This window comes from Grammomys surdaster, unplaced genomic scaffold (genome assembly GCF_004785775.1).
Source record: "Grammomys surdaster isolate TR1022 unplaced genomic scaffold, NIH_TR_1.0 126028, whole genome shotgun sequence".
Taxonomy (NCBI): domain Eukaryota; kingdom Metazoa; phylum Chordata; class Mammalia; order Rodentia; family Muridae; genus Grammomys; species Grammomys surdaster.
In genome coordinates this window covers 2,224,950-2,251,953 of record NW_021620841.1, presented here as the reverse complement: position 1 = coordinate 2,251,953, position 27,004 = coordinate 2,224,950, and the positions used below count along the sequence as shown (strand labels likewise).

General features: G+C 39.8%; 2 protein-coding genes across 5 annotated transcripts in view; one reads left to right on the top strand and one right to left on the bottom strand.

Annotated features, from left to right (window-relative positions):
• Positions 1–4,077: 4,077 nt before the first annotated feature.
• Positions 4,078–10,962, bottom strand: Ccdc59 (coiled-coil domain containing 59). The gene is made up of 4 exons (XM_028754569.1): positions 10,460–10,962; positions 9,078–9,384; positions 6,376–6,475; positions 4,078–4,863 (listed from the first exon to the last, which is right to left on the bottom strand). Exons 1-4 carry the CDS (start codon positions 10,653–10,655, stop codon positions 4,702–4,704), a joined length of 765 nt encoding a protein of 254 aa, XP_028610402.1. The 5' UTR covers positions 10,656–10,962; the 3' UTR covers positions 4,078–4,701.
• Positions 10,804–27,004, top strand: part of Mettl25 (methyltransferase like 25) — a 66,306-nt gene continuing 50,105 nt past the window's right edge. For 2 of the 4 annotated variants that reach the window (XM_028754565.1, XM_028754564.1), the window contains exons 1-4: positions 10,804–11,058; positions 19,476–19,640; positions 21,286–21,392; positions 24,203–24,805. In XM_028754565.1, the coding sequence (XP_028610398.1) occupies positions 10,809–11,058; positions 19,476–19,640; positions 21,286–21,392; positions 24,203–24,805 (1,125 nt within the window). In that variant the 5' untranslated portion in view covers positions 10,804–10,808. Of the gene's footprint in view, positions 11,059–16,323; positions 16,399–19,475; positions 19,641–21,285; positions 21,393–24,202; positions 24,806–27,004 lie in introns of those variants that run through there. The other 2 variants (XM_028754566.1, XM_028754568.1) reach the window with 2 other exon arrangements.

Below are 27,004 nucleotides of genomic sequence, written 5' to 3'. Positions count from 1 at the left end.
CTCCTGGAATAAAGTGAAATCTTCATATGAAATCATCAGCTAGGTTAACATTCAAATTTAAAAAAAAAATGACCCCTAGATTCACACTTTCAGACTTCATACTGTTAAAAGTTTAAAAACAATAAAAAAAAAAAAACATTGACGTTCTCCCCAGTTTCATGTTTCATTCACATGACGCTCAGCCAGAAGTGTGCCTAATTCTTGGTCAGAGCTGTCAGCAGGTGTAGCCTCATTGTCTATTTTAAGAATGAACATGAGTCATTGAGCTCTTCAAAAGCTAAATTGATTCAACACTAAGTCTAGAGTGTCTCTTGATTTTCAAAAGGCCTGACAAATTAATAAAACACCCAAGATCATCACGCCTGCCTCATCCCCTCATTTAAAAGGCAGCTACTCTGTACATGATTTAACTCCTCCAACCCAGTGGTTGCTCTTGCCAAATGTAATCCATATCAGAACTTCTGAAGTACAAAGTCATGGATCTAGAGAAACGGGCAAGACGGCTGAGGATGGCTTTAGGCTCTTACTAGCATGGTATTCACATCAGCTGCACACTTAAACCGGAAGGCATCTGTCAACGAGGAGTTAAATTTATCATCCTCGTGCATTCCGCATGGCAGACTGATTTCTCTCCTCTCTCTCTCAGCCAGCATGTATTTGAGATACTGGTACAAGCTTAAAAAGCAAAACATTTACAATGGCGCCATACCCACAACTGGGTTCCTTTAACTGCTTTTGTTGGTTCCTACTTACAAAGCTCAAATTGCCATGTACACTGCCATTCAACGACTGGTGTGAACAAACTAGACCTTAAACTTTTCTGGAGCTCTGCACTGTACACAGGCATCTATCTTGAAGCTAGAAAAGCAGCAAACACTGAGTAATCAATAATGTCTAGAGTACCCAATGATCATCTCTTTTTATTTTCCTGTCATTGAATCTGTGTTGTAAATAAGATTCCTATCTAGTTTTGGAAGCCACTGCTGCTCACGCATGCATTTTTTAAAATATAGGCCAAGGTCAAGCCACAGCAGTCTGTTTCTGAGGCTGACTCCTTCTGCCACTACCTTGCTTGTTATTAGTACACTTAGGAGAGCGTGCCAAGCCTCACCTTGGCTGCCATCTGCTGTGGCCATCCAGGACATCAGCTTTCATGAGCCACAGTCTCAAGCATAACGCCAGAGAGGATTATTTGCTTTTAAGTTTGGCAAGAACAAGGGAGGAGATTCTGTGCTTTAGTTGAAGGCCATGTCCAGCCCCTTTATGTCACATCTCACTTCCTGTCTGAGGCCAAGTATTACACGCCATCTCTGTTTTTTCTGGTCGACAAGGATACCCTGAATTCAGGCCAAACTCTCATCATAATACTTTAAGGATGAATGCACAAATCAGGATGTGGTGGCACACGCCTTTAATTCCAGCACTGGGAAGGCAGAGGCAGGAGGATCTCTGTGACTTTAAGGCCACTCTGGTCTACATAGTTCCAGGACAGCCAAGGCTATGTAGAAACCCTGTTTCAATAAGGAGGAGGAGGAGGATGGGGGAGGAGAGTGGGAAAAGGAGGAAGACAAGAAGAGAAGGCACAAAAGGAAACAATAAAAAGCCTATTGCACTTTTACAAATTAAAACTATGGCAAAACGTCCTTTGTGTATGGTAAATTCAAAGCCTGAAATCCATCTCTGGTCATCTAAAGCTTCTTCATGTTCATAGTTATCCTCTTCAATTTTTCTGTTGGTAAATTGGACATATGTAGCTAAACCTTTTGTTTTGTAGCATGGAGGCTTTAGCCCAGGACCTTGACAACCTGGACAAGCAGTTTTCCATGAAGCTATAACCTCAGCCTACAGAGCAAGTTCTCAGATACTACACTTCTCAGAACACTGGCCTTTCCTTGCTCTGTGTCCATCTCCATTTTTATCCTTTCTCAATAGAATTTGTTTTTATAATTTATGAGAATAGTGCTCAAGAGTATGTATAGTCTGGTCTAATATGCTGACATGTGCCTATAGTGTTACTGGCTCCTAGGGATGTGGAAGATCAAGTCCAGGAGTTGAAGCCAACTTAGGCAAAATAGCATGAGGATCCATCTCAAAAGATGTCCCAGTCAGTAAAGTAGCTGGGATTCCCCAGCAACTGCTTAAAGGCCAAAATACTTTTCTTGCAACCCCAGTGCTAGAGAGGCAGGGACAGAAAGACTGAATGTTAGTGAGAAACTCTATCTAAAAAAAAAAAATCAGGTTCTGTGTGATTGAAGGCCACACCCATGTATACTTGTACATATAAACATATATAGATAATGTAGTATATGTATATCTAACATATATACAAGTAAGATAGGTTGGGATATGGAGATTATATATACTCTAAACCAACTTGTATGTTCTCAAATTTAAGTTACAATACTGTCCCAAGGCAGAACAAGTCAGCCAATAAGGAGACAGTATTTTCTCTGTATGGGACAATTAGGAAGAGAGAGGAATTATTATCCCCATTCCTAGTTAACTGTTTTTATATACTTCACTACATCTCAAATCCTTTTCTCTCATTTCCCTTCTGCTCTATTTGTCTCTAGCTTTAGTAACCTTGAAGCCTTTTCTTAAGCATTTACCCGTATAATTATTTTTCTCTCCGTATGTGGCCCAGGATGATGTAACTAGTCCCTTGAGCATTAGATTGTCTCAGCCTCCTCACCCAGCCTCCCTACTTATTTTTTACATTAAATTTCCTCCATGATGCTGAGGCTGAGGTTTTAGTAAGTGTAGCATAAGAATCAACAGCCACTACTGAGACAATCTGGGCTAGTCAAACCTCAGGGTGTAGCTTTCAGATGAGCTGTGTGGTTTTTTTTTTTTTAACCACACTCAAGTCTGAACCTTTTGTTTTGAGCCTAATGCTGATTGCTGTCCTCAAACATCTTTGGATGTAAACAAAATGAAAGAAAACCAAGTAAACAAGACTAAAATAGAACAAAAAGAGCCCTCAATTGCAGACCTCAAGATTATAAAAGGTACTTAATCCTATTTTTCACTTAAATCTTAAAAGGACCAGATCTCTGTCAGAGGCAGCCCTGCTTATACACTGAAGGCCTAAATCAGCCATAGGCCTAAAATCAGCAATAGGCCTGACATTCATGCCTGCTAACATAAAGTCTTGGGTCTCCGTGGAAAAACACTGAAACAGATGCCTAGAAGCTATTGTAAACAAGCAGCTTTGGTGGAAAATTGCCAGGCTGAATACATAGACCTTGTAGATAGGTAGCCTTGGTGGATAGTACCAACTTAGATAAGGACAAGTGAATCATAGGCAGTCATAGTGATCTGTCCCCTGAACCTTCACCCAGCTGACACTCTGTTCTGGAAGATATCTGTACTCTCCCTGAACACCCACATTCCTGCGTCATCCCCTTCCCCACATCCTGCCTTTTTGTGTATATAACCTGTGTGTGAAAAAGTAAAAATGGCGATCTGATCAGACTATAGACAGGTCGTCATTTTCTTGTGTTCACCTGTTTCCCTCACCTTCTCTTTCAGGTGATCTCCCTGGACCCCTGTTTAATGCCCTGCTGGACAGGATAGATCTCTATGTTTTAGCTTGAAGAATCTAGAACACAGATGTGAATAAAGAAGTTCAATGAAATCACTGTGTATGCTTCCTTAATCAGATTGTGGGTTTCTGGGCTGTTCAAGTCCAACAGCATATCACATACTTTTAAGCATTATTTTTCTATGCAGAGTTTGTGTATTTCCTCAGGACATTACTGAACTTTTAAACACATGATGAAGGCTGTAACAGGCAATGCTTCTCTAAAACCTTTAAGACAGTTTTAGAATGTATTTGCTACCACTTATAAAGCACACAGTTTTATAACCATTACTGTGCAGTCTTTTTGCTTACAATGCCAAGGCTTTCTAGTTCTGTGGCAACTGACAGCAGAAAGGTTCTCTCAGCTCACTGAGGTACCAACAATATTACATGGTGACAATACAGTGCTTGATGACTGTGAAAATACTGCACGTCTACCATTATCTAAAAGATATTTTAAAAATGTATCTACTAAACAGAATGCTTCTATGAAATTCAATCCAAAAATCAAATTTATTAGATCTACCTTATTGTGGAGATACAAACTTTCAGGTAGCCTAGAAAATCCATTTTCCCGTACCATGTACTAAAAATTAATAAATAAAAACTCCAAAGGTGAGTCATTCCTTCCCTTAACTAAAATGAACTTAAACAATAATCTCCCAGGGCTGGTAGTGCAGGTCTGAAATCCCAGTCCTCCTGGCCGAGGCAAGAAGAGCACCAGTTTGAGAGCAGATATAAACTGCACGGAAACCCTATCTCCAAACTCCCGGGAGCTACAACGTAGTTTTAGTGTTTGTACAGCTGCCAAGCCAGTGCAAGGACCTAAGTTTAACTTCCAGTAGCCAACTGAAACATGTTCACGTCACTGAAATATCTCACGCCTCCTATTTCAAAGCAGTTTATGCAGTTTATTTCATACAAATTCCATGGAAGTTTTTAAATATCTCAGGATAATGTCTTTTTTGTGTGTGGAGAATATATATATATATATACAAATTTTTCTTTTTCAAAAATAAAAACTAATTCAGCAATCCATTTGTTGCTGGCTCCCGATACACATACAAAAGGATGCAACAGTCAGTCAGAATTCAATCCTTAGAAACAAAGTGTCCGCTTTAACTGTTCTCTTGTATTTTCTGAAGAAGGTACTCCATCTGTAAATTCAGGTTCGGCTGGCCCTTTTTAGTCTTTTTGCTCAGGATTTTGAAAGTTTCCATTTTTTTCTTTCTGTAGAGCCTTTGAGCCTCTTCTCTCTCTTGCTTTCTCATCTCAAATTCCTGTGACCATAAACACACATGACATGCATTAGTCATAAACAGGAAATACAGGTCAGAAATTGTTGTGAAATTGCTGTCACCCTGCAAGCCTTGATAATCTGTCTTTTGTGTTGTGTATGAGGGGAACTGACGTAGTTGTCCTCTTTGCTCTAATACCATGATATAAGGAACAGCACAGAATAACAAGAGTCAGGGCAGCACTTGATGCATTGCTATGTCGAGTCTTCAATTTCACTGAGAAGTCAAATATTTAATTAACAATTTCATTGTTTAAATCCACTAACGAATTAGCCCTCTAATTCTTTATGGTGGTGGTGGTGGGGGTTGGGGGGATGATGGATCCTTTCCAGAGGTTAACTGTTAATATCCTGGTAACACTAAAAAGTTCATTCCAAGAAAACTGACTTGTATTTTGTTGTTGTTGTTATTAAATAATTCACAGATTTAACCTAGAAAATGCTGACTACCTACCTACTATATAAGTGCAAAACATTCTGCTAGACATGAGGTTCACCATCTAAGGACTAGGATGCTCGTTTCACTTGCTACGATGAAAATTCAAATCTAAGTATAGAGGACTATAATTCAAAATGATAATAGTTCTGAAGACTCAGGATTCAACAAGCACTCTGACATTATTAGCATCAATGTAATAGCTGAAAAGACACAGTACTGTATATTAAATGCATTCTTCATTTCTGGTCCAGCGAGCCTCAAAATGATACACTAGACTTACACTTACTTGTAACTACAAGTAATTATAATTAGCAAGGAATCATACGTGCAATTTGTGAAACTATAGCATATATTATCCTTCCAGAAACGTTACAGTTTACTTTGTTGGTCTTACATACAATGACTAAGCTCGGAGATGAAGCTGTGCCTTGCTGGGGACCTCTCTGTGGCAGAGCGCGGTTTTATAAACAGATTCTCAAGTGCTCATCACGCTACATCACATTACTTAAAATCAGTTAACCATATATTTACTTTAAACATACATGAGGATAAGGAGCTGGGCGTAGTAGAGCATGTGTTGAAGCAAGAGGATCTCTGAGTTCCAGGCCAGCCAGAGCTACATGGTGAGACTCCGCCTCAAGAAAGATCTGAAAATTATTCATTAATTTTCTTAAATTAAGAAAATCATCAATATTTTGAATACTTAGGTCTCAAGAACTCAAATTTAAGCACATGAAAGTTTCAAGGAACTTGCTAAAGAACCCAGTTCCTAGGCCCTAGTTTGAGAAACATTATCACAGATGCTCATTTTAACTTACCAGCAACATTTTTTTTTTTGCTTGCTTGTTTGTTTTTTAAATCTTATCACTGATCTACTAGGATTGTCTGAGCCAATCAAGAACTTTGAAAATTACATAATTCTGCAAGTCTACTGAGTAAAGCAAAAAAATAAGTATTAAAGCAGACAATATTATGTGTCAATACTCAGAAGCATAGCTTGCACACATGTTAAAGATAAAGAGAAACAAGGCTAAATAATCACACAGCAGGACTTACGAATTTCTTAGCAGCACGCTTCGCTTGTATTCGTTCATACTCTTCCTGTGCCTTTTGGTTTGAAGTTTTCTTTTTCTTTTTCTTTGGAAAAGTCACAGAACTTGCAAGATAGATTAAGATAGGTAAGTTATATCATTGAAAAATGATTCAGCCAAAATTATGCAACTGTGTCAAATCCAGTATTTATATACAAAAAGTTCACTAATTCAAACTGAAGGAAGCATGAGGATAATACCAATACCAGCTACAGCAACAACAAAAGGAAAATGCCCAAATAAGACATTAAAGCTATAGAATAGTCATAATTACAGATTAAAGGATGATAAATGGAGATTTGAGGGAGAAATATTTAACAAGCATGGATGAATGGATAGCAAACTGTTAATAACAGATGGTAAGTACCAGATGCAAGAGAGGTATAAACAAACCTCAGTGTGACTGCTTTTGCCACCTTGTGTCTGTCTGTCCTCTTACCACAAGTCATCCCTCCTAGAACAGTCTTCATTTGTCTTGCTCTACACTGAAGCACTCTAAGCTCTTGGAAAGGGAAGTCACTAGTGTGTCACTTGTTCCCGTGAGTCTTACCTTCTTGGGTCATAACTATAACCTATTTCAGCAGCTCCCTAGTTAAGAATAAATGCATATGTCTTCCATTACCAAAGTCTACCCGGGTCTGCTAATAATGTTTAGCTTTTCACAGTAAATTTCTGCACAAAGAATAAAGTAGTCATGACTTCCAACTCACTCCCTGACTCTCTGACACATGATCTCTGCTCCACAATTCCAAACTGTCCTTACCAAGACAGTACTGATCTTCTAGTCCCAAATATCCAATAGGCTTTGCGTTTCCTTCTATTATTTACTTCTGAGAACTTCAGTTTGAGATAGTGTCATTCTTCACTTCCAATTCTCATGCATGTGAGTGTTCCTGTAGGTTTGGGCATCACCGTATTTGAGGCAAGGTCTCTCCACACACCAGGGGGCTAGCCAGTGAGCTCAGAGGATCTACCTTACTCATTTAATATTTCATGACAGAAGAGTCTACTGAAAACAAAATAAAACCAACCCTCATTTCTTCCTTTATCCCCACTATATACTTTGTTCTTATTTGCAGCACAACTAATGCTCAATTTTCTTTTCCTTTTTTAAATTGAGAAATATATATATATATATATATATATATATATATATATATATATTACTGATCAAATGTACCCACCATTCCTTCTTCTCCAATTCCTTCCCCATCCTTTACTTTTCCCTCGTATCCTTTTCCCTCCTAGCTTCATGTGCATCTTTTATATTTTTATTAAACTGAGTCCTCTTCCTGACGCCAGCATGTGCATGTGCATGGGTGTGGAGCCATCTACTGGAGCATGGGGAGTCTCTCAGGCATGTCTGTGGAAGACAGAGACTATGCCTCCTCAGCCATCAATTGACAAAATCTCCTAAGCTACATATAGAACTTTGTGAGTCCGCCCCCCCCACCCCAGTCCATGATGGAATTTTGCCTGGCTTCATCTTGCATATGTCCTGTGCATGCAATCATTGTCCCAGTTTTGGAAGACAACAGTTTTGGTTTATAAAAAAAAGAAGTTAAGATCTAAAGTGATGCCTTGCTGTGCATATGATAATGTAGTTTTGCCTGAATTGTATGTGTCAAAAGTTTTATAAACTAGCTCTTATAAAATCAAAGTGGTAAAGAGGGTTTTGTTTTAAGATAAAGTAGTGTCAGCTGGCCTGAAACTCGCCATCTACTCCAGCTGCGGCTCTAACTATTCAGTCCTCCTGTGTTAAACCTCCTCAGTACAGGGATTATCAGGGATCAGCCGGCACTCATCCAGAACAAAGTCCACGTGTGAAACATGTTGGTTGTTTCACAGGGTGGTATCTTATTATGTACCACAAGCTAGCTTTGAATTAACAGCAATCTTCCTGCTTCAGCCTTCTGAGAAGATTACAGGCATAATAAAACCATGCTTTGCTTGGTTTTCATTAAGTGAAACCTATTTCCTGTACCCTTTGCAGAAAAAGCAAATTAAAATACAGAGAACAGCAGTTAGCAGTCATAAAATTACCAATTATCAAGCATGATTTAGAATACTTGCTATAAATGAACATGACAGAATGTCATGAACTATCATGCTTTAGGAACATCATTGACCTGAGAAGATGATCAGGTTAAGGCTGTGCAAGATGCTGTACATAGTGGCTCTCAAAGACTTTTACACTATCCTTCCTGTCATAGTGGACACTGGTATACCAACATTGAAAGTCTGGTTTGATAATCTAAAGTGCCAATGGCTACACAGTTGCATTATTTTTCTAGTGTCTGGTTATGTTGCCCACGCTGGCCTGGAACTGGAAATTGTCTGGTCTCAGCTTCCCAAATGTTGGGCTTACAGATCTACAACATCACGCCCAGCCCCCACCCCACATTAAGACACACACATTAATAACTAGGCTTAATTACAGTCCAATTCTATTACTTGTTCTTGAGCGGCCGCAATTCAAAGCTCGGATCTATTCTTATTTCATATTTTCCCCATCTATGCAGTCATTTAATGCTACAAGGGAAGTGTTATATTATTACATGACATGAAAAATGTGTTAAGAAACATTTTAATTCTTACACAAGTTTCTCTGTATCTTCAATAAAACATTATTTAAAGTAAAGAATTTGAAAAGAAGAAAGTGCATACTTTACTGTATTCAGCTCTTCTGGCTGAGGCTGGTGAACACTCGACTGTTCTTCAGACAAAGTCTGCTCAGTGTTGCCTTCCTCTTCAGGCAAAGGCTGGTCAGCTTGTTCTTCTGACAAAGCCAGGGCAACCTTTCTTCGTTGTTTTCTGAGTCGTTCTTCTTCGGCTAGATAGAGGTGTTTCAGATGCTCTGGGTAATGATCTGTGAACTGGGATTCCTGTGGGGTTGGTGCCTTCTTCACCTTCCACAGTAATTTCTTGTAATTTTGCTGGATCTTCAGTTTTCTCCGAAATGCAAAACCTTGTCCTAGCATTGAAGGATTTCAGTCACAATTACTTTAACAGAAAGTGAAAAATTAAATGAAGATTTTTTCTTTTACATTATATTCAAACGATAGAATTACTTGGCTTTGCTTTAAAGATTAAGTTAGGCAACACATTTAATGATACACTGAAGAGCAAGCTGGCCCTTTTCCTGAACATAAGGCTAACACTTGTCAGACACCACATAAAAACTTCTAAGTACAGTAAACTAAACTTTACTGCTCAGCTTGAATTTTTGTTTTGTTTTGTTTTGTTTTTTTTCGAGACATGGTTTCTCTGTGTAGTCCTAGCTGTCCTGGAACTCACTCTGTAGACCAGGCTGGCCTCGAACTCAGAAATCCGCCTGCCTCTGCCTCCCAAGTGCTGGGATTAAAGGCGTGCGCCACCACCGCCCGGCTCAGCTTGAATTTATAATCATATTCACAAATTATATTTTCTTTAATTCACACAAAATCTCACTTGGGTCTTCAGTAAATACTGAAAAACAAGGTAGGGTAATCTATTATTTTTCCCTTGGAGAAATTTACTAATCGCTTATTTTCCAAAATAAAACACAAAACAACAAAAGAGGGGTACTGTACAACTTTCTGAACACCTGTCAGTTATTATTAGATAAACACTTAACCATTTGACGTTCAATGAGAGGCCTTACAAGGACAAGACATCGAATCTAAGACAGCAGTATGAGACTAGAGGGCTACTGCGGTGTTTTTTACTTATCAAAGCTTTGGGGCAGTGTATTTTTTAACCCGATCTTTCGCTCTTTCCTTTGCTGTAATATATACGCCAAGTATGTCTGTATGCTGCTCAGCCAAGTGCACCTAGACGATCCGTGCTTCTGCTTAGACGAAAGAGCTGCGTTAAATGATTTAAGTTGACAGCACCGTCCGATTCTCCCATGCACAGGGCTGAGAAGCTCTCGGGTTTGGCGTGCTTAGGAACCGCTTTCTCGATCTCAAGGTAGACCCAGTTCACGTCCTTTTTCCAAGCCGGGACCCATCGTGCACCCTCGGATCCCGCGGGCCCGAGGACTCCTCCACGGCTGTCTCCTTACATACCCTCGCGCACGCTCCCCAGGAAGGCTTGCTGGTGGCTCGGCCGCCAGGTCCTGCGTTTCCCATTCTGGTTTCCGAATCTGACCTGAGGAGTCCCTTCCCCACGCGCCGCAAACCCTCCGGTCCGCCACCTCGAAGACGGTCGCCCGGGCGCCATTTTCCACCACGGGGTTCCTAGAACTACAGTGGACGCCGACATAATACGTCATCAGGCAAAAGCAATCAATCGCTCCCCCCAAAACTAGCGCATGCTCGGAGCTCGACTGCTTCAGCCCGTGCTGCTTCCGGGGATGGGGAGAGAGGTGTCGCGCGGCCATGTTGGCGCCACCTGCAGCCCTGGAGGGTGAGCGTCATGGCGGCGGCCTGCTCTCTCCCCAGGACCCTGGACCTGCCCACGTTGCACGCCAAGTTACAGGACTTGCTGAGCTTCCTAAGGGGCGCTCTGGCTATTTCCAGCGCGCACACGGTGGACTTCTACACCAAGTCGATCTGGCAGGAGCTGGTCGACCTGCCCCCTGAGAGCGTGCTGGCGGCGCTGAGGAAGTCGGCGGCGGAGGCCGAGCCGCGTGAGGCGAAGCTTCCCCTGGGGGAGGCGGAGGCGGGTGAGTGGCAGGGCGGGCGGGAGGGGCGGGTGTCAGCGCGCCCCCTGGTGGAACTCGGCGGAAGTGGCAGGGACTTGCAGGATGCTAGGAGATGAATTAGAGGGATCGGAACAGCGAGGGTGGGCTGGGTCCGGCCAGGGTCCCCTCCTGGTTCTAGTCCGGGTGTTGGTAGAGTTCCATAATTTAAAAGTAGTCAACACAAGGAAGAGGCGTTCCTTCACTTAATGATTCGACAGTTTAGTTTTGGAAACATCCAAAGACAACGTGACGATCCATACAACCTTGAAGTGAGTTTGGGAAGACCATTTAAGAGCCGGTTCCTAATCAGTACAAGGACGATTGCAGAGGATTAGGATGGTGATAGTGGGAGTTTTGAATGCTCCCTAGTTTATTCGAAAACTATGTGCTTTCAATATCAGTTATGCGCCCTGATGTTTTCTAGGCTCTGGAGTTTCATACCCTTAAGAAACTTAGATTCTGCCAAGTTTCTGTTTTGGAAATAGACAAAAGAACAGTAGCCGCTAGCGACTGGAATTGCTTGTGCGTTGCTTCCAGGTTTTCCAGGTGTTGTCAACGTTAGAGAATATACTTCACCACTGAAGTATCCTGTAAATGCACAGTGCCACCTGGGATGGAGGTGGAGGGTATAGGGGGTGTTTTCATGATAGCACTTGAGAAATGATGCTTCTTGGCAATCATTCTTGGTTGTTGGAAAGTTAGGCACCCTTTCAGTTTGTTCCCGTAGTATTTATTCTGCGTTGATAATTTGGTTCATAAACTTGTAAAAAGCAGGAACTGCGTTTGCCTTAACAACAGATGGATTCCAACATGTGGAAAAATATTTGGCATACATTAAGTGCTCCATGAAATATTTGTTGAACAAATGACTCTTCTTGGCTTTCAAAAAGCTAAAAAATAAGCCAAAGAAAATGCAAGAAAACAACTTTTAAGGGCAGAACAAGACTTTGTTTAAGTTGGTCTCTACCTGATGGGATATTACCTTACATATAGCTTAATTCATTGGTGCCATTGTATGTTCTGCAGTTTGCTTTTGCTAGGTGCATGAGTATTTTTTTTTCTTTTTTCTCTGTTCATATGTGTGTGTGTGTGTGTGTGTGTGTGTGTGTGTGTCTGTGCGTATACCTGCCTGCCCTCATGTGGAAAGTCAGCTTCTAGTATTATTTCTCGGGAGCTCTGCACCTTGTCTTTTGAGACAGGGGCTGACAGTTAGGATAGGCTGGCCAGCCAGTAAGCTTTAGTACCTAACCAATTCTTCCCCTTCCCCATCCCCCCTTGCCCAATACTAGAATTGCAAGTCTATACCACCACACCTAGCTTTTATTGTGGATACACAGGCCCCAATGCTTATAAGGCAAGCATTTTTACCATCTGGCCCCTATTTTCTCTTAATCTTTGTATTGCAAATCGAGATTCCTTAATTTCGGATTTGTGACTTCACAGCTTAAAATAATTTACCAGGGATGCAGGCTTTAGTGGAAGATTAGACTCTCAATTTTGTATCACCTGACTCCATGGGATGGCCTTTCAATGTGCATGTTTAAATCGGTTGATTTGTTTAGCAAACAATTACTAAGTCAGGTTTTCATGAGAATCATTACTTAGTAGTCCCAATGCCCTCCTTCCTTAGCTTTTTTCTTGCCTTTTCCCATAAGCAGTAATGTTGAGAGTATTTTGTCCATTACTTTAGAACGATATATGGTCATTGTAGATGTTTAGTAGATATTGGCAAAGTGTAAAGTGTAACGAGTAGATCAGTGAAACCACTTCTTTGTTTCCTTAGGCTAAGAATGAATTCTAATATTTGTGTCCATGCATACATGCATGCATGAAAGTCTAAGAACCAATTGCGCGTGTGTGTGTGTGTGTGTGTGTGTGTGTGTGTGTGTGTGTCTGTCTGTCTGTCTAATGACAACAGAGACTAGACTGGATTATCAACCTTGGAAATGTCTCTGGACCTGATAACTTTTTGAGCATAAAACACCCAATTTTATAAATTCCCAGCTGTTTTATGAGCTAATTTATTGGAAGCATTCCTTAGGATTTTCTCATCTAGCTCTGTGAAGAGACAGCATGATGCCATGCAGGCAGACATGGCTGTAGAAGGAGCTGAGGCCTACATCTTGATCTCAGGCTGCATGAAGAGACTCTGCCATTAGGCCAGCTTGAGCTGCTGAGATCTCAGAGTCTACCCACTAGTGACACATTTCCTCCAACCGAGTCCCAACTACTTCAACAAGGTTGAATCTAATAATGCTACTCCCTGTGGGCAAGCATTCAAACACATGATCTATGGCGCCTTTCCTATTCAGTCCACCACAAGCTCTCTCTAAACTTGTGAGGAAATCCAGCAGAGGAACAAATTAAGCAAAGTTTACATCCAAGTGGGTGGGATCACAGACCCCAGCAATTGTATAAAACGATGCCAAATCAAGTATTCCTTTCAACTGGAATTTTATTCTCATTTCTCTCACAGCAGTTTAAGAGTTAAATTATTATAATGTTTACAGATGTCTATAAGAAAGTCCTGTGTGTTGAGCATCGTCCAGAGGATACTTTTGGTGTGTATGTGATGTATATTCACATGTATGTAATGTATATGTACATCCATGTAATGTAATATAAATGTACGTGTATGTAATGGGACACATATATGATACGCAGCTTTTGTTTTCTCAAATCTAGTTGTTTGTCTCAATTTGTCAACATTTTGAATCCTTTTTAGCATATAAAGGGAGTTTCAATTATTTTGAAAAATTTGTACATCTGTATGTCTTAATCATATTCAGCCATCTTTACCTTGCTTTGTTCCCTCTCTCTCCTGCTTAACGCCTTACTTTCTTCTTCCTAATTATCCTCCTTCCTACTTTAAGGTCTTTGTGTGTGTGTGTGTGTGTGTGTGTGTGTGTGTGCAATCATGCATGTGTGACGTCTCACTGATTTTAGTTAGAGTTGCTTGTATGAGTATCCGTGTAGTGTTATTTACTGGAGCATGAGCAACTTGCCAGTGTCTGGACTCCTGAGAAAAATGTGTCCCAACATCAACTGCCACTAGCCATGGATGATTTTTACTCTTCCAACATAAAAACATGTAGTATCTCAGTTGTTACATTGCTCTCCAGTTACTCTCTCCAATTCTATACAATACAATTCTTACTGTTTGCCCAATAGTCAAGCTGTTCCTCACTGAAAACCTTTTCCACATGTTGTTGTGTGTGTGTGGTATATGTATATGTGTATATGTATGTTTTGTGAGGTATGCACATGCATTTGTGCATGCGTGTTAAGAGCTGGTATTGATGTCCAGTTTCTTCCTTGATTGCTCTCCACATGGTAGTCAGGATCTCATGATGAAGCAGGAGCTTGCCTTTTTGGCTAGTCTGTCTAGTCAGCTTTTCCAAGGAGTCCCTGTCTCTCTCTCCCACAAGCTGGAGTTATAGAGAGTGGATTGATCAGTTTTGTCAGCTTGATAGGAACTGGAATTCTTTGGGAAGAACAAACCTTAATTGAGCAGGTGCTCCCATCAGACCCGCCAAGTCTGGTGGGAAGTTTTCTTTATTCAAGAACTGATATGGGATCACCCAGCCCACCATAGGCCCAGCTACCCCTGGGCAGGAGGTGGTCCCAGGTTATATAAAAAAGCAGGCTGTAGAGCCATGGAGAGAAAGCCAAGAAGCTTTATTCCTCCATGGCCTCGGCTTTCGTCCCTGCTTACAGGGACCTGACTGCTGGAGTTCTTGCCTTGCTTTCCCTCAATGTTGGACTGATTACGACATGTAAGCCAAATTCACGCTTTCTTCCTCAAGTATGATTGGTTGTGGTCTTTTCCCACCACAGTAGGAGGTCACCTAGGACAGGGAGGCTACTGAATTCATCTGTCTTTAGAGGGTAGAGGCTCCTGACTGTAGTTTTCGTGATTGCGAGGCAAGCATTTCACCCCAACCTTTCTCTCTACCGCTGTTCTTTATCTCTAGTGTGCTGTAGGGTTTGAGGGTCTTCATGCCATTTTTGTGTCCATGACTGCAACTTCACAGTAGTACACACCCCTGAATTACTTTGCTTTTTATCTATTTTTTTATTTTGCAAATGCATTTCTAAATTTGTCGCATTGTATAGTGTATTTCTGAACAAATTAAGGTACGTAGGAAATTTTAAATTCAGCTATTATGGTTAATTCTACTTTTATATTTACTTTCTTTTTCAAGTGTATGTAGTTCATTGTGACGATGCTTTTAGAATGATTGACTGTATTTATGCATTCATTATGTGTTAATATCGGTGTGGTGCGGAGCTGCACCTCAGTCCTTCTTAATATGTACTGTTTCATCCAAAAGCATGGTTTGCATGTTGAAATAATATACTTTTCATTTTATGTACAACAATAAGTTAAGCTAGAGTTGTTTAGACAAAAAAAGAAAAAGAGTAAGTCCTAGCATATAATTGGATCATGTAATTGATTCTTATTAAAAGCAACAATATGTATTATTGTTCTCTGTACATTACAATATGATGGATATTTGCAAAGTTTGTAGGATTTAACAGAAAGAAAGATTTAACTTTTGGCTATTAAACAGTTAACAATTAAACCCTGTAGACAACTGTTGAACAAACCAAAGCCTTAAAAACTTGTATTAAATTTTCATGGGATAATAATTTCTTTTTTAGAAAAAAAAAAAAAAACACACTCAGTTCATCCACCACTTGGGGAACATTGTGGTTTTTATCCAAAGGGAAACTGCCATGAGGCTTTTGTGCAGTGCTGGAACTAACGGGGTTTGCCCCGTAGCAGTGATGGCAGGAGTTTTCAGATGAAAGACAGTTTTACATCAGCTGGATGGCTAGCTGGATTCGAATTGAAGGCACACAGAATGAGAAAGATAAAAAGATTTTTTTAACTTTAACAGTAAATGAAATGCTATTGATCAACACAGGAAGATGGAAAGGAGAAAGCTATGTCAGGAATATGAATATTTGTAGAAGTAAATACAAAAATATTTTTATATCATTGTGAAGATAACTATCAAGAAGATACTCTTGTCAGTATCTTCCTGAGATCTGGTCCATTGGCTGTGTGATTAATGATTTCCCCACCCCTATAACGCAGTTATGTCTGCAGCTAGTGCATATTTGTATCTTATACTGTGTTCTGTATGCTCTTAAGTCTCTCTTGTCTCCCACTAACATTGTCAGCATTCAGGCTGACACGAGATTTTATGCTTCCCTAACAGGCTCAGTGGTGCTATTGAAGTCCTCGTAGTGGCCTCAGTGAGTACAACCACTACGGAGTCTTAGGAGAATTCCGTAGTTGATGAAGCTACAATAGTAAGTGAATTGAAATATGCTGTCGTTCATGCATGCATGCATCCATCCATCATCCATTCATTCATGCTGTGTGCAAAATACGTTTGCCTTACAACTGAACATGGAACAGTAGTAATTCTTTGTTTCTAGTAGATGCCACAGAAAATCTTACACAAGTATTTTATTGTCTTTTCATAGACATTAATTATCTCATATGTCTGAGTTACATTTTAATTTCTGAAACCAAGATGATTCTAGTCGAGAGGGAAATATTTAGAGAAGTAAAGAAAGTGGCTACAAAAATAAAGCAAGTATGTAATATCTTAACATATTGCTTCAGACTGATACCGGCCAGAGAAGTTGCCAGACCTGATTTGGATAGTCACGTCCATCATCATGCCTGCTGTTATTCTGCCTGGTGTGGCATGCTACCTGGGGGTTAAGAGCAGAGTGTAAAGTCAGGCTGCTGTGTTTTTTTTGCCCTGACAATGTGTGCACATTTGAATCAGTTACCATCTTGTCAAGTCTTAGATTTTTTCCACTGCAAATGACAAAAGAGCAACAATTAACTTGCTCAAATGACGGGTAAAATATTTAACCATGCCTGGCATGTGATATTAAACATTCGGTATATCTTATCAATGGGGCAGTGTGGTGTGAGACCTGATGGAGCTGTCTTCCCTAGCTTCTTACAGGACGCTCAAGTATGGTACCAGGTAAGTAGCTTTGAAATCTCACTTAATTGCCAGTACACGTTCATTGGTTTTATTTCTACTTTTAAAGCTTTGTGCAGTTTTCCTCGAAGGTTCTTATGGTCTGTGTGTTTGACTCCTGTTTTCCTGTATACATTGGCATCTGGTAGAAATATTAAAAGCAGGCTAGAGGTATCTTGGTACCATGTTTTGAAAGTAACCTCTCCTGCCTCTTTTCTATCTTATTTCCTAAGTTGTTATTGCTTTTAAATCTTCTATTTATTGTTGTATGTGTGTATGTGTGCGGTGTATGCATGATTTGCTGGTGTGGGTGCCTACATAGCATACCTTCCTGAGTCTATGGAGGTCCGAGAAAGAGGCGCAGGAGTCAGTTCTGGCCTTCCACCACATGGGGCCTGAGGATAGCCTCCAGTGTCTTTACCCACTGAGCCGGCTCACTCACCGGCTCTCAGTTCATCTGTTTTACCTACTGCCTTATAGCTTCTCTTACCAGAGACTGCCATGGGATAGTGATAACAAAAACAACTGAAGCTGACACTGGAGTACGATAGAAACCTCCAGTAGAGGGCACTGTAAGCAAAACAGTCAAGCCTTGGAGTGCAGGTGACACAGGCCACAGATTTTAACAATGCGTCCTCTTCCCTGTGGGGAGGAATGTCTGCACCCAACTGAGAAGTAGCTGAAGCCCCACTGCGCTGCAGCTTCTCTGCTCCGTGAATCTCTAAAAGCAGCAAATCCAGACTCTTAAAAAAAAAGGAAAAGAAAAAAGTTTACCTCCGCTGTACTTTTAAGATCAAAATAATTTTTAATTGTCAAACTCTGGACTGAGTAAACTGGTTTTAACTCTAAAGATATAAACTAAGATTGATTCAGAATATATACCCCTTTAAAAATTAACTATTCTTGAAAATACTTTAACTTAAACCTTCAATAGTCCCAATTGTTTGGGGTTTTTTTGGGGGGGGGAGGGAGGCTGTAATTAAAAGCAAATTAATAGCATTTAGTTCAGGTCAAATTGGAATCTTTTCAAGAATTTTCAGTAGGATAGCTAAGTTGATTCAAACATTCACTTTTCCAACAGAAACATCACATTTCTTTCTGTTGGCAACGTTGCCCAATACTGAGTATTATAACGGCCCCTCTGCTCATGGGCCCTCTGCTCACGGCCCCTCTGCTCACGGCCCCTCTGCTCACAGCCCCTCTGCCCACAGCCCCTCTGCCCATGGCCACTTAATAGTCTTATTCTATCACTCGTTAAGAAACTGCTCCCCTGGACCCTGCAGATGTTGAGACTGCTCTTAAACCTGAAAGCCTCACTTAGTAGTTGACTGAGTTCCCCCCGACCTCCCCCCAAATCATATCTAAATATTTTGATGTAGATTTTATTACTTTTGGCTGAATCAGTAAATTCAGCTTGTAAAATGTCCCAAAATCTGTATTAAATAAACTCACCATAGTACCTTCATGGTTTTATTTTCTATTTAATTGATTCAAAGTTGAAGTCACACATCTCTACTATTTTTTTAATAATAAATATCACACATCATAACACCAAATTAAGAGATAATAGTTTTACAAAGAAAGCATGTATATGCAGGAGCATATAGTTTTTATTTAGAATTTGAAGATAACATGTATATTGTTTTCAAGTTTTGTCCAAGAGCAACAGTGTTTCTTTGTGTTTCAGTGGACTTTAAGTAGACAAGATTCATGGCATATATATTATGGTGTTCGTTTGGTTTTGGTAGAATCAAAGTTGTTCTCTAGAGTGTATGCTTCCCCAGAGTGAATGCCTTGCACACTTACTCAACACTGGATTTGTTGGTTTTCTATGCTTACTTTTAGTTTGTTACACTTTGATTTAGTTTTTAAAAATACCTTTAAATGAATTGGACTGTTTTATTCACTAAGGATTTATGAACTGCTATGTATAAATTAGAATGAAAAGGAAAAAAAAACTTTAGAAAGAAATTGATGTTCCTTGACAACAGCATAAAAGAATACAACTGTGCAATGCTGTTCAACAGGAATAAGGAACAACGGTGTGATAAAGACAGACAGTGTAACATGCACGGTTGTGAGAACGAAAGACAGTTCATAAATTAGATAATGACTCTTCAGACTTAAGACTTCTGCTGCTGCTGCTCCTGGAAAACACAAAGACCAGATTTTAATTTGATCCTTAAAGACATGATTGGAGAAAATGCTAAATCCAGGTTTTATGGAGGCTGACAGTTTAAATAACAAATGCAAAGGAACTGTTGGAAAGATTGCAGAGATTGAAAGTTAAAACATTGTAAGTTGGTGTAAAATCCCAGTTGTTCATTTGCTATTTTAAAAATCTCAAGCATAACTGTTGCTAATCTTTTATGTCCAACTTTTTAGGTTTCACTGATCTCCCCAAAATATTTTGTGAAACTTCTCAGAAGCTGTTGAGTGTGGAAGCCTTTGCTCTAACTGCAAAACACTATTCTGTGCACAACTTGGGACTGTGTACTCCTTTTGAGCAGTTGCTTACAGCCCTCCGAGTAAACAGAAAACAGAGAATTGGTATGTGTGATTGTGATGGATACTTATGCGTTTTAGGTACTTAGACACAGTATGTGGCTCATTGATGTTTGTCTGTCCATTTATTTTTAGTTTATTTATTGTTGGATATTATCAACCATGATAAGTTAGCTCATACTGAAAAGAACAGATTCTCTTATCCCGTATTAAGAACACTTACAGATCTCTATGCTCTTTTCTCTATTATATTAGCCTCTGAGTGTCTTTACCACAGTTCGTTTCAGACTCTCAAACATATTACAGGTGTTAAAATACAATTTTTCATTATTGCTGTTCTTCCTTTATCTCTAAGTATTTTAATCAAAATTATTTTCACATATCCATGTTTCCCTGGAGCAAATTACAAATGACTTTGGGAAGTCACGGCTTGGGGTAAGGGTGTTCTGGCTGTAATTGAGTTCATCAGCAACATTTCTGTTGTCATTGTATCCAAAGCATAAGTACTTTATCCCAGAGGCTTCTAACTGGCCACAACTGAGTGACCGCTCATGAAGGATGGTCTGCCTATCCTTCCCCCTGCCTTCTGACATTTAAGTACTATGTGTTGGGTATCAAAGTGAGAGAGAATAGCAAATATGATCACCAAGATCTACATGGATGTTGTCTTACGCCAGTAAAAGAAAGCTGACATCACAGTGTAGAGACAAGCTAGTGACAGCTAGTTGCATATGGAGGGAGTATAACCCCATCCTGGAGTATGTCAGTTTGTGTTCTAGGCTGGTATCTGTCAGCAGAATGCCATTGTATTAAAACCATTTACTCCTGGAAACATCTTGTTAGTAAGGTTTATATTTTCCTATTGAAGGAATAAGAGGTTTAGCCTATAAGCAGGCATGTTGTGTATTAACACTACCACACCATAACAGATTTATTTCTAGCCCAACCCTAAATTTATACTTGCCACCACCCAATTCCCACAGTTCAGATGATGCTGAGTTTGTTATATGTGCTTATGTTCTAGAACATACAGTATGTGCTCTAATGTGCTGTGTTGTTGAATGTTCAGCAATACTATATACTATATTTGTATATATATTAGCGTATATAATTGTGATGCACTCTGTAGTAGAAAGTAGCCACATGTGGTTACTAAGCACCTCAAATATGGCTAGTATAGCTTAGAAGTTTGGTTTGCATTTTGGCTTTGGTAATTTTATGTGTGAGTGTAAATAATCACATGCTTGGTGTCCGCTGTGTTAGACAGTACAGATAGACAAATGGCTGCTCCGTTGTCTGCTCTTGTATTGGACAGTAGCTTGCTTATTGGTGAGTGGGGGTTGGCTTTATTTTTATATATGTATATTAGAATATGTTTTCCAATTTGTTGCTTGCCTATCTTTTTACTCTGTTATCGCTATTCTTTGATGACAAGGGTTTTTTTTTTTTTTGTTTAGTTTTGGTAGTTTTTTTCACTTATAGTTAACTATTTGTTATATCAAGGAATGATTTTAATAATCTGTTTTTATTAGTTAAATTTGAATCATAACTGTTTAAATAATTCATTTGCACAGATACCACAATAGAATTTATGCCATTTTAATATTTAATTTAAAAAGCTGTCAATTTTGTGTGACAAACTAAAATTCTCTTTCATAGCAGTATTCTAATTTTCTTTGTGTTTGTTCAGATGAAAATGTGAAGACAATTGAGTTTATGAATACAAAAAAATCTCATGAGGTTCAGGCAATGTCAGAGCTAATCTGCAGTATTGCCGATTACTGTGGCTTAAAGCAGGTAAGAATGTTTCCTTACAAGTCTTACCCATCTTTGGTGTCACTCAGATTTCCTTTCCTACCTTTACCTTTTATTGAACTGTTGTTCCCCACCCCATCCTCTTCTTCTCAACTTTCCTTTCTGTGTTTATTTCACTTACCAAAGAGACTACACATAGTACTTCAGTCTTCACTGAAAGAACTGTCATGGAGTAAGGCAAAGGCTATTTGCTGTATGCTTGTTTTTCACAATGTTATGCATTGGTATTTATTCTGTATTTATATGTACTACTACATAAACCAGTACTGTGGTTTGAATGTGGGACACTCCTCATAGGCTCATGTATCTGCACACTTGGTCCTGAGCTGGTGGTACTGTTGTAAAAGTTATGGAATCTTTAGGAAGTAGAGCCTTGCTGGAGGAAATCTGTCACTGAGTTTGTGGCCCTACTTCCTTTTCTCTCTTTTACTCTGCTTCCTGCATGTGACTGAAATGTGAGCACTCTGCTTCTTGGTTACCAGGAAGCATGTCCTCGTGCCTTTCTACCATACCCTCTGCACCTGCAAGCCAAAATGTAGTCTATTTTATCATAGCAACAGAAAAATAACATACATGGAGTTGGGGTTGATTTATTACAATGGCTTACTGAGTCCTGTCTAGCTAATCTACCAATGGCTGTCTATGACCGGAATGTCTGAGAATCCAGAAGTTGTTTAGTCCACAAGGCTGGATGTCTCAGTTGGTCTTCAGTATATACTGGGATTCTTGAGAGCTAGGCTGTAATTCCAGTGAAAGAATGGACTTGCTAGTGAGGCGAGAGGGCAAGCAGGCAAAGAGAGAAAGCTTCCTTCTTCCGTATCCTTAGAGAGACTTCAAGCAGAAGGTATGGATCAGATTAGAGGTGGACCTTCCACGTGAAAAGATCCGAATAACAACTGTGCCTTCACATCTCAAAGGTCTAGGAGAAGTGGATCTCCTCACTTCTAATTAACCAGAAGCCCTCACAGGTGTGCCCTTCTAACTTTGATTTTTAATCCAAGATAGTGACAAATTGACAGCCAAGAATAGCCATCACAGGTACCTAGAGAGCAAGACTCCATAGATTTTGTGAAAAGAAAGAGTCAAAGAGGTCTTCTTTTCCTGGAAGGCAGTACGTAGGGAAGCCCCATCTTCAGCATACAGAAGCTATAGAACCTGGGGTCCAATGGGGCAGGCTCCATCCTCAGCTGCCACTTGGACTTGACAGTATTGCCACATGATGCTCGTTTTGGAGGCACAAAAGATGTAAGATTGAGGTAGTCATGTTTTCTTCCTCTATGACTTCACAGAGTCATTGAGACCTGGCCACGTGTGGCAGAGGCAGAGTCCCAGTGAGGAAATCCAGAGAGGCCATTGTAAAGGCGAAGCCTGAGTTACTGTGCACAACCTGAGGTATTGGAACGTCAGAACTGTGGGAAGACTGCCAAGGAAGGGCTGTATACAGGGAGGAATCAGTCTAAGAGAGAGATGGCTGTTTGAGGCAGCAGAGTCGGAAGGGTGGAGCTACATAAGCCCTTTGAAACCAAAACCCGGATCCTGAGCATGGAGCTTCAGAGTCTGGTGGTTTTCCCTGATGTGTTTCGGTATCACTTTAGTTCCTCTCCTCCCTTTTTAGTGATAATGTTTGCTTTGTGTATTGGAAGTATGCATGTATGTATTTATGTATGTGTGTGTGTGTGTATGTAATGTATGCATGTACATACGTATGTATGTAATACCCTCTGTTCCTCCTCCCAACATTGGATCCTCTTTTTCGTTACAGTCCAAGTCCAGCCATCTCTGCCTGTATTACTGGGGGATGTGGAGTTATTCACCAGAGCATGCTTTACTTACTTGGGTCCCACCCTTAAAAAGACCTTAAAAACTGACTTTCCTTCCCTGTCCACCATCAACCGTCAATAGCTCCTCAGCCAGGGGGAGGCTAGCTAGCCCCCTCCCTACTCCGTTTAGCTACATATTTTAAATGGATAGAGGCTGAAAAGATGATGCAGCAGAGAAAGCCACATACCTCCAAGTGTGACATCCTGAGTTCAGTCCCTAGGTGGAAGGAGATGGAAGGAAGCACACACGCACTCGCGCGCACACACACACACACACACACACACACACACACACGGATGAAAACAAACATGTTTGTTTATTGGCTGGCCTGGTCCCTCAGCTAGCCCGTCTAACTTAGGGAGATCTCTCCTCCACTGCATCTCTTCACTTGGCTCTCACTGCTCTGGTTCCCTGCTCACTTCCTGCTTCTGTCCAGCTGCCCCTCTCTCCTCTGCTGCTTTTGCGACACTTCTTTCTCAAAAAAAAAAAAAAAAAAAGCTATTAGCATAGTGGGAGAGATTCCTCCCCCACAGCAGTGACAAACTTTTACATGTCCTGCTATCCCTGTACTGCTGGGACAACAGTTAACAACTGAGAACACTAAGACACAACTTCATAGCCAGTTGATACAATGTATATGTTATTCCAACACCTTGGCACATTGTTTAATACAGCAGTTATTTTTATCGCTATCTAAAGATATTCTTTGGAATTTTCTGCGGCATTAATAGTGCCATATATGATAAAAACATACTTTCTTCCTTGCTTCCAATGTTACTTCTGTTCCTCAGTTGTTCCTTTGATTTACTGTACTATCTGGAACTGGAAAATGTTGGATAAAAATGATCAGTGATTTATTTTTAATAGAAATCAAAACATTAAATTAGCAAATATAGCATATGAAAGATATGCTGCATTTGTTACTCATCTTAACAGATGAGGACTGCTTGTTCCTTTTTGTTTTCCTTCAGGTAATTGACATGGGTTCTGGTAAAGGCTATCTAAGCTCCTTTTTATCCTTAAAATATGGCTTGAACGTCTACGGCATCGATTCCTCAAACACTAATACTCATGGAGCTAAGGAGAGAAACAGGAAGCTGAAGAAACATTGGAACCTGTATCATTCTCAGTCAAGAGCAGAGTCAAGAGCTGACGCCAGCGGACTGCCATTAAAAATGCCAAAAGAGTTGGAAGTGCAGAAGGAAGGCAAGTGTAAGGGGGATTCTGAGAGTGTGCAGCAGAGCAGGCTTGGGAATCAAGACATGGCTGCCGATGTCTTGCCAGATTTTTCGGGGACTGCAATTTCAGTCATCAGAAAACAGCAAAGAAATCTACTTGCTCAGCCAGTTGAGGAAGAAAACATACGTTTCGAAGGTGCCTTTTCTCTCATACACTTTTTGCCTATAGATGCCATCGAACCTGCTTCATCACAGGTGCGCAACACAGAAGTGTCTGGACTGAGGAAAGAGAGAAGAAATGCGACATCCAGAGCAAGGGACTCAAGCATATATTCACCACTGACCTCTTTCATCACTGCTGATTCACAATTGCATGACATTATTGAAGACCTGGAGGTGATTCAACTTTCGAATTCTTTAGTTTACAGAAGTACTGTTGACAGAGAATACAATTTGGGTTGCTTGCTATTGTACTAATGTGATCTTATCTGACACAGTAAATCCTAAAGAACAAGAGCAGAATCCTAAACTGGCTTTCATGGAACCCATAGCTGTCAACACTGAATAAGGGTATACTATAGAATACAACACCCTCTATTCATTTCACGGGTAGATAGAAGAGCTAGTCAAATGCCAGTCAGGAAGCCAAGTTATCCACAGCTTAGCGAATGTTTAAATTCTAAGTCAAGAAATGTCTGTTTTCATCATCTTATTGTTTTGAATTGACACTTACAGTAATTATAGATGTTCATGGAGGGCAGCATGATGTATGCACACACACACACACACACACACACACACACACACTTGATGATCAGATTAGGAGAGTGAGAACAGATTGAGAGACAGTGAGCATAAAAGTTATTAACCAACATGCAGTTTCCTAGAGGAAGACTAGCCTGTGACTATTCTTTAAGGTTTTAATGTTTTCTGAGTTGTCAAGTTATGCAATTGGAAGACAGTATATCTTAAATACACTGTTAGATGTTAAAACAGTATTATTCAGAAGTTTCTAGAGATTATTCAGCCTAATTCCTTTAGAAAACAAAGTATCTTTTGAAGTTAATATTATTCTTTGGTAATTTTTAAAAATATTTCCAAAGGAAGTGGCTAAACAAAGATACCAGAATTCTTTAGATATTTAAATCTCTGTTTTATACAATTTTTGGAGGGTTTCCTGTCACCGATTTTCTTTTAAAGATGTTATTCTTATTTTTAAATTATGTGTATATGCATGTGTCTCTATACAGTTTATGTTTGTGAGTGCAGAAACCACATAGGCCAGAAGAGAGGATAGATGCCCTGAATCTATATTATAGGCAGTTAAGGCGCCCAGCCTGCATGCTGAGAATCAAACTTGCCTTCTGCAAGAGTGGTACATGCTCCTAACCGCTCAGCCATTGTTCCAGTGCACCCCAGCCCCAGCCATGTCCTTTTAAAAGGTACCAGTTAAATGAAACCTTAGTCTGCATGCATTTGTAAACAGTAAGTAGGCTATCTTTTAACATTTCTTTAGGGTTAAAGTACAAAATATTAGTGTATTTTGTCACTTTAATTTTTTGAAATGTTTTTGGAATTACATTACTAGAACTATGCAGCCTGATCGTAGTGGCGTATGCTAGAAATGACTGGAGCAGGGGGACCCTGAATTCAGAGACAGCCTGGGAGACACGATCATAGGGTGTCTGTAACAGACTGAAAAGTTAAAGTTGAAAAATCATATTTTTAATGAAACAGACTCCAAATTCAGCCATTTCTCAATTTTATGTTCTTAGTGATACTGATGTATTTTTTTGTGTTTGTAATTAGACTCATTGACACTTAACCAGTTCTTTGATATCTCTTAAACTTGGTGTCATCTTTGTTTATTTTTATTGCTGTCATTTGTTTTCTTTTGAGACATAGTCTCTCTGTAAGCCTGCTGGCTGTGTAGTAGCCTGTAATTCATGAGGTTGTCCGAACTGGCCTCATTCTCATGGCAGTCCTCTTGCCTCAGCCTCCTGACAGCTGGGACTTCTTACTGCCATGCCTGATTTCATCTATACCTTTAAATTTAATTTTTAATTGGTATTTAAAAAGCGAGCTGTTAGATGAATAATTCTTTACAGAGATTTGGGGGATATGATCTGTGGCTTGTGGTTTTGTTTTTGTCTTTATGTTGTAAAAAAACACCCTGAAAAGTTGCTATGACTATATTCAAATCATAAATCTAATACTAATGTGATCTGTGGACTGTCTATGTTAACAGGAATCTCCTTAAATACTCAAAGGATCATGTAACTTCCCTGACAGTCTTTGAATCCAAATAGCAAAAGTACAGGGACACAGATTTTCTACAGAGAGATCCTACTTGCTTTTGTTAATTTAATTTTATGATTCATCTCTAACAAATCAAGAATAAATTACTTTGAGATGATTGCCAGATTGACAAAATTATATGCATGTATACATTTGTACTCAATTACATGTGAGGACATTTGAATTAGGATTTGAGTAATCGGAAAAAAAATTTCCTAAGACACGTTTTACATAAAAATCATGCTAGAAAATTGAGAGCAAAGATACATATCTTGATTTTTATTTTGTTAAATTTGA

What these genes read in the sequence shown, in the direction of transcription:
- Ccdc59 (XM_028754569.1), bottom strand. Translation starts at nt 10,655, where the DNA reads ATGTCGGCGTCCACTGTAGTTCTAGGAACCCCGTGGTGGAAAATGGCG. An exon ending in GAAGAGCTGAATACAGTAAA is followed by an intron (nt 6,476 to 9,077) that starts GTATGCACTTTC and finishes CTATCTTGCAAG; the next exon opens with TTCTGTGACTTTTCCAAAGA. An exon ending in AGCGTGCTGCTAAGAAATTC is followed by an intron (nt 4,864 to 6,375) that starts GTAAGTCCTGCT and finishes TTATGGTCACAG; the next exon opens with GAATTTGAGATGAGAAAGCA.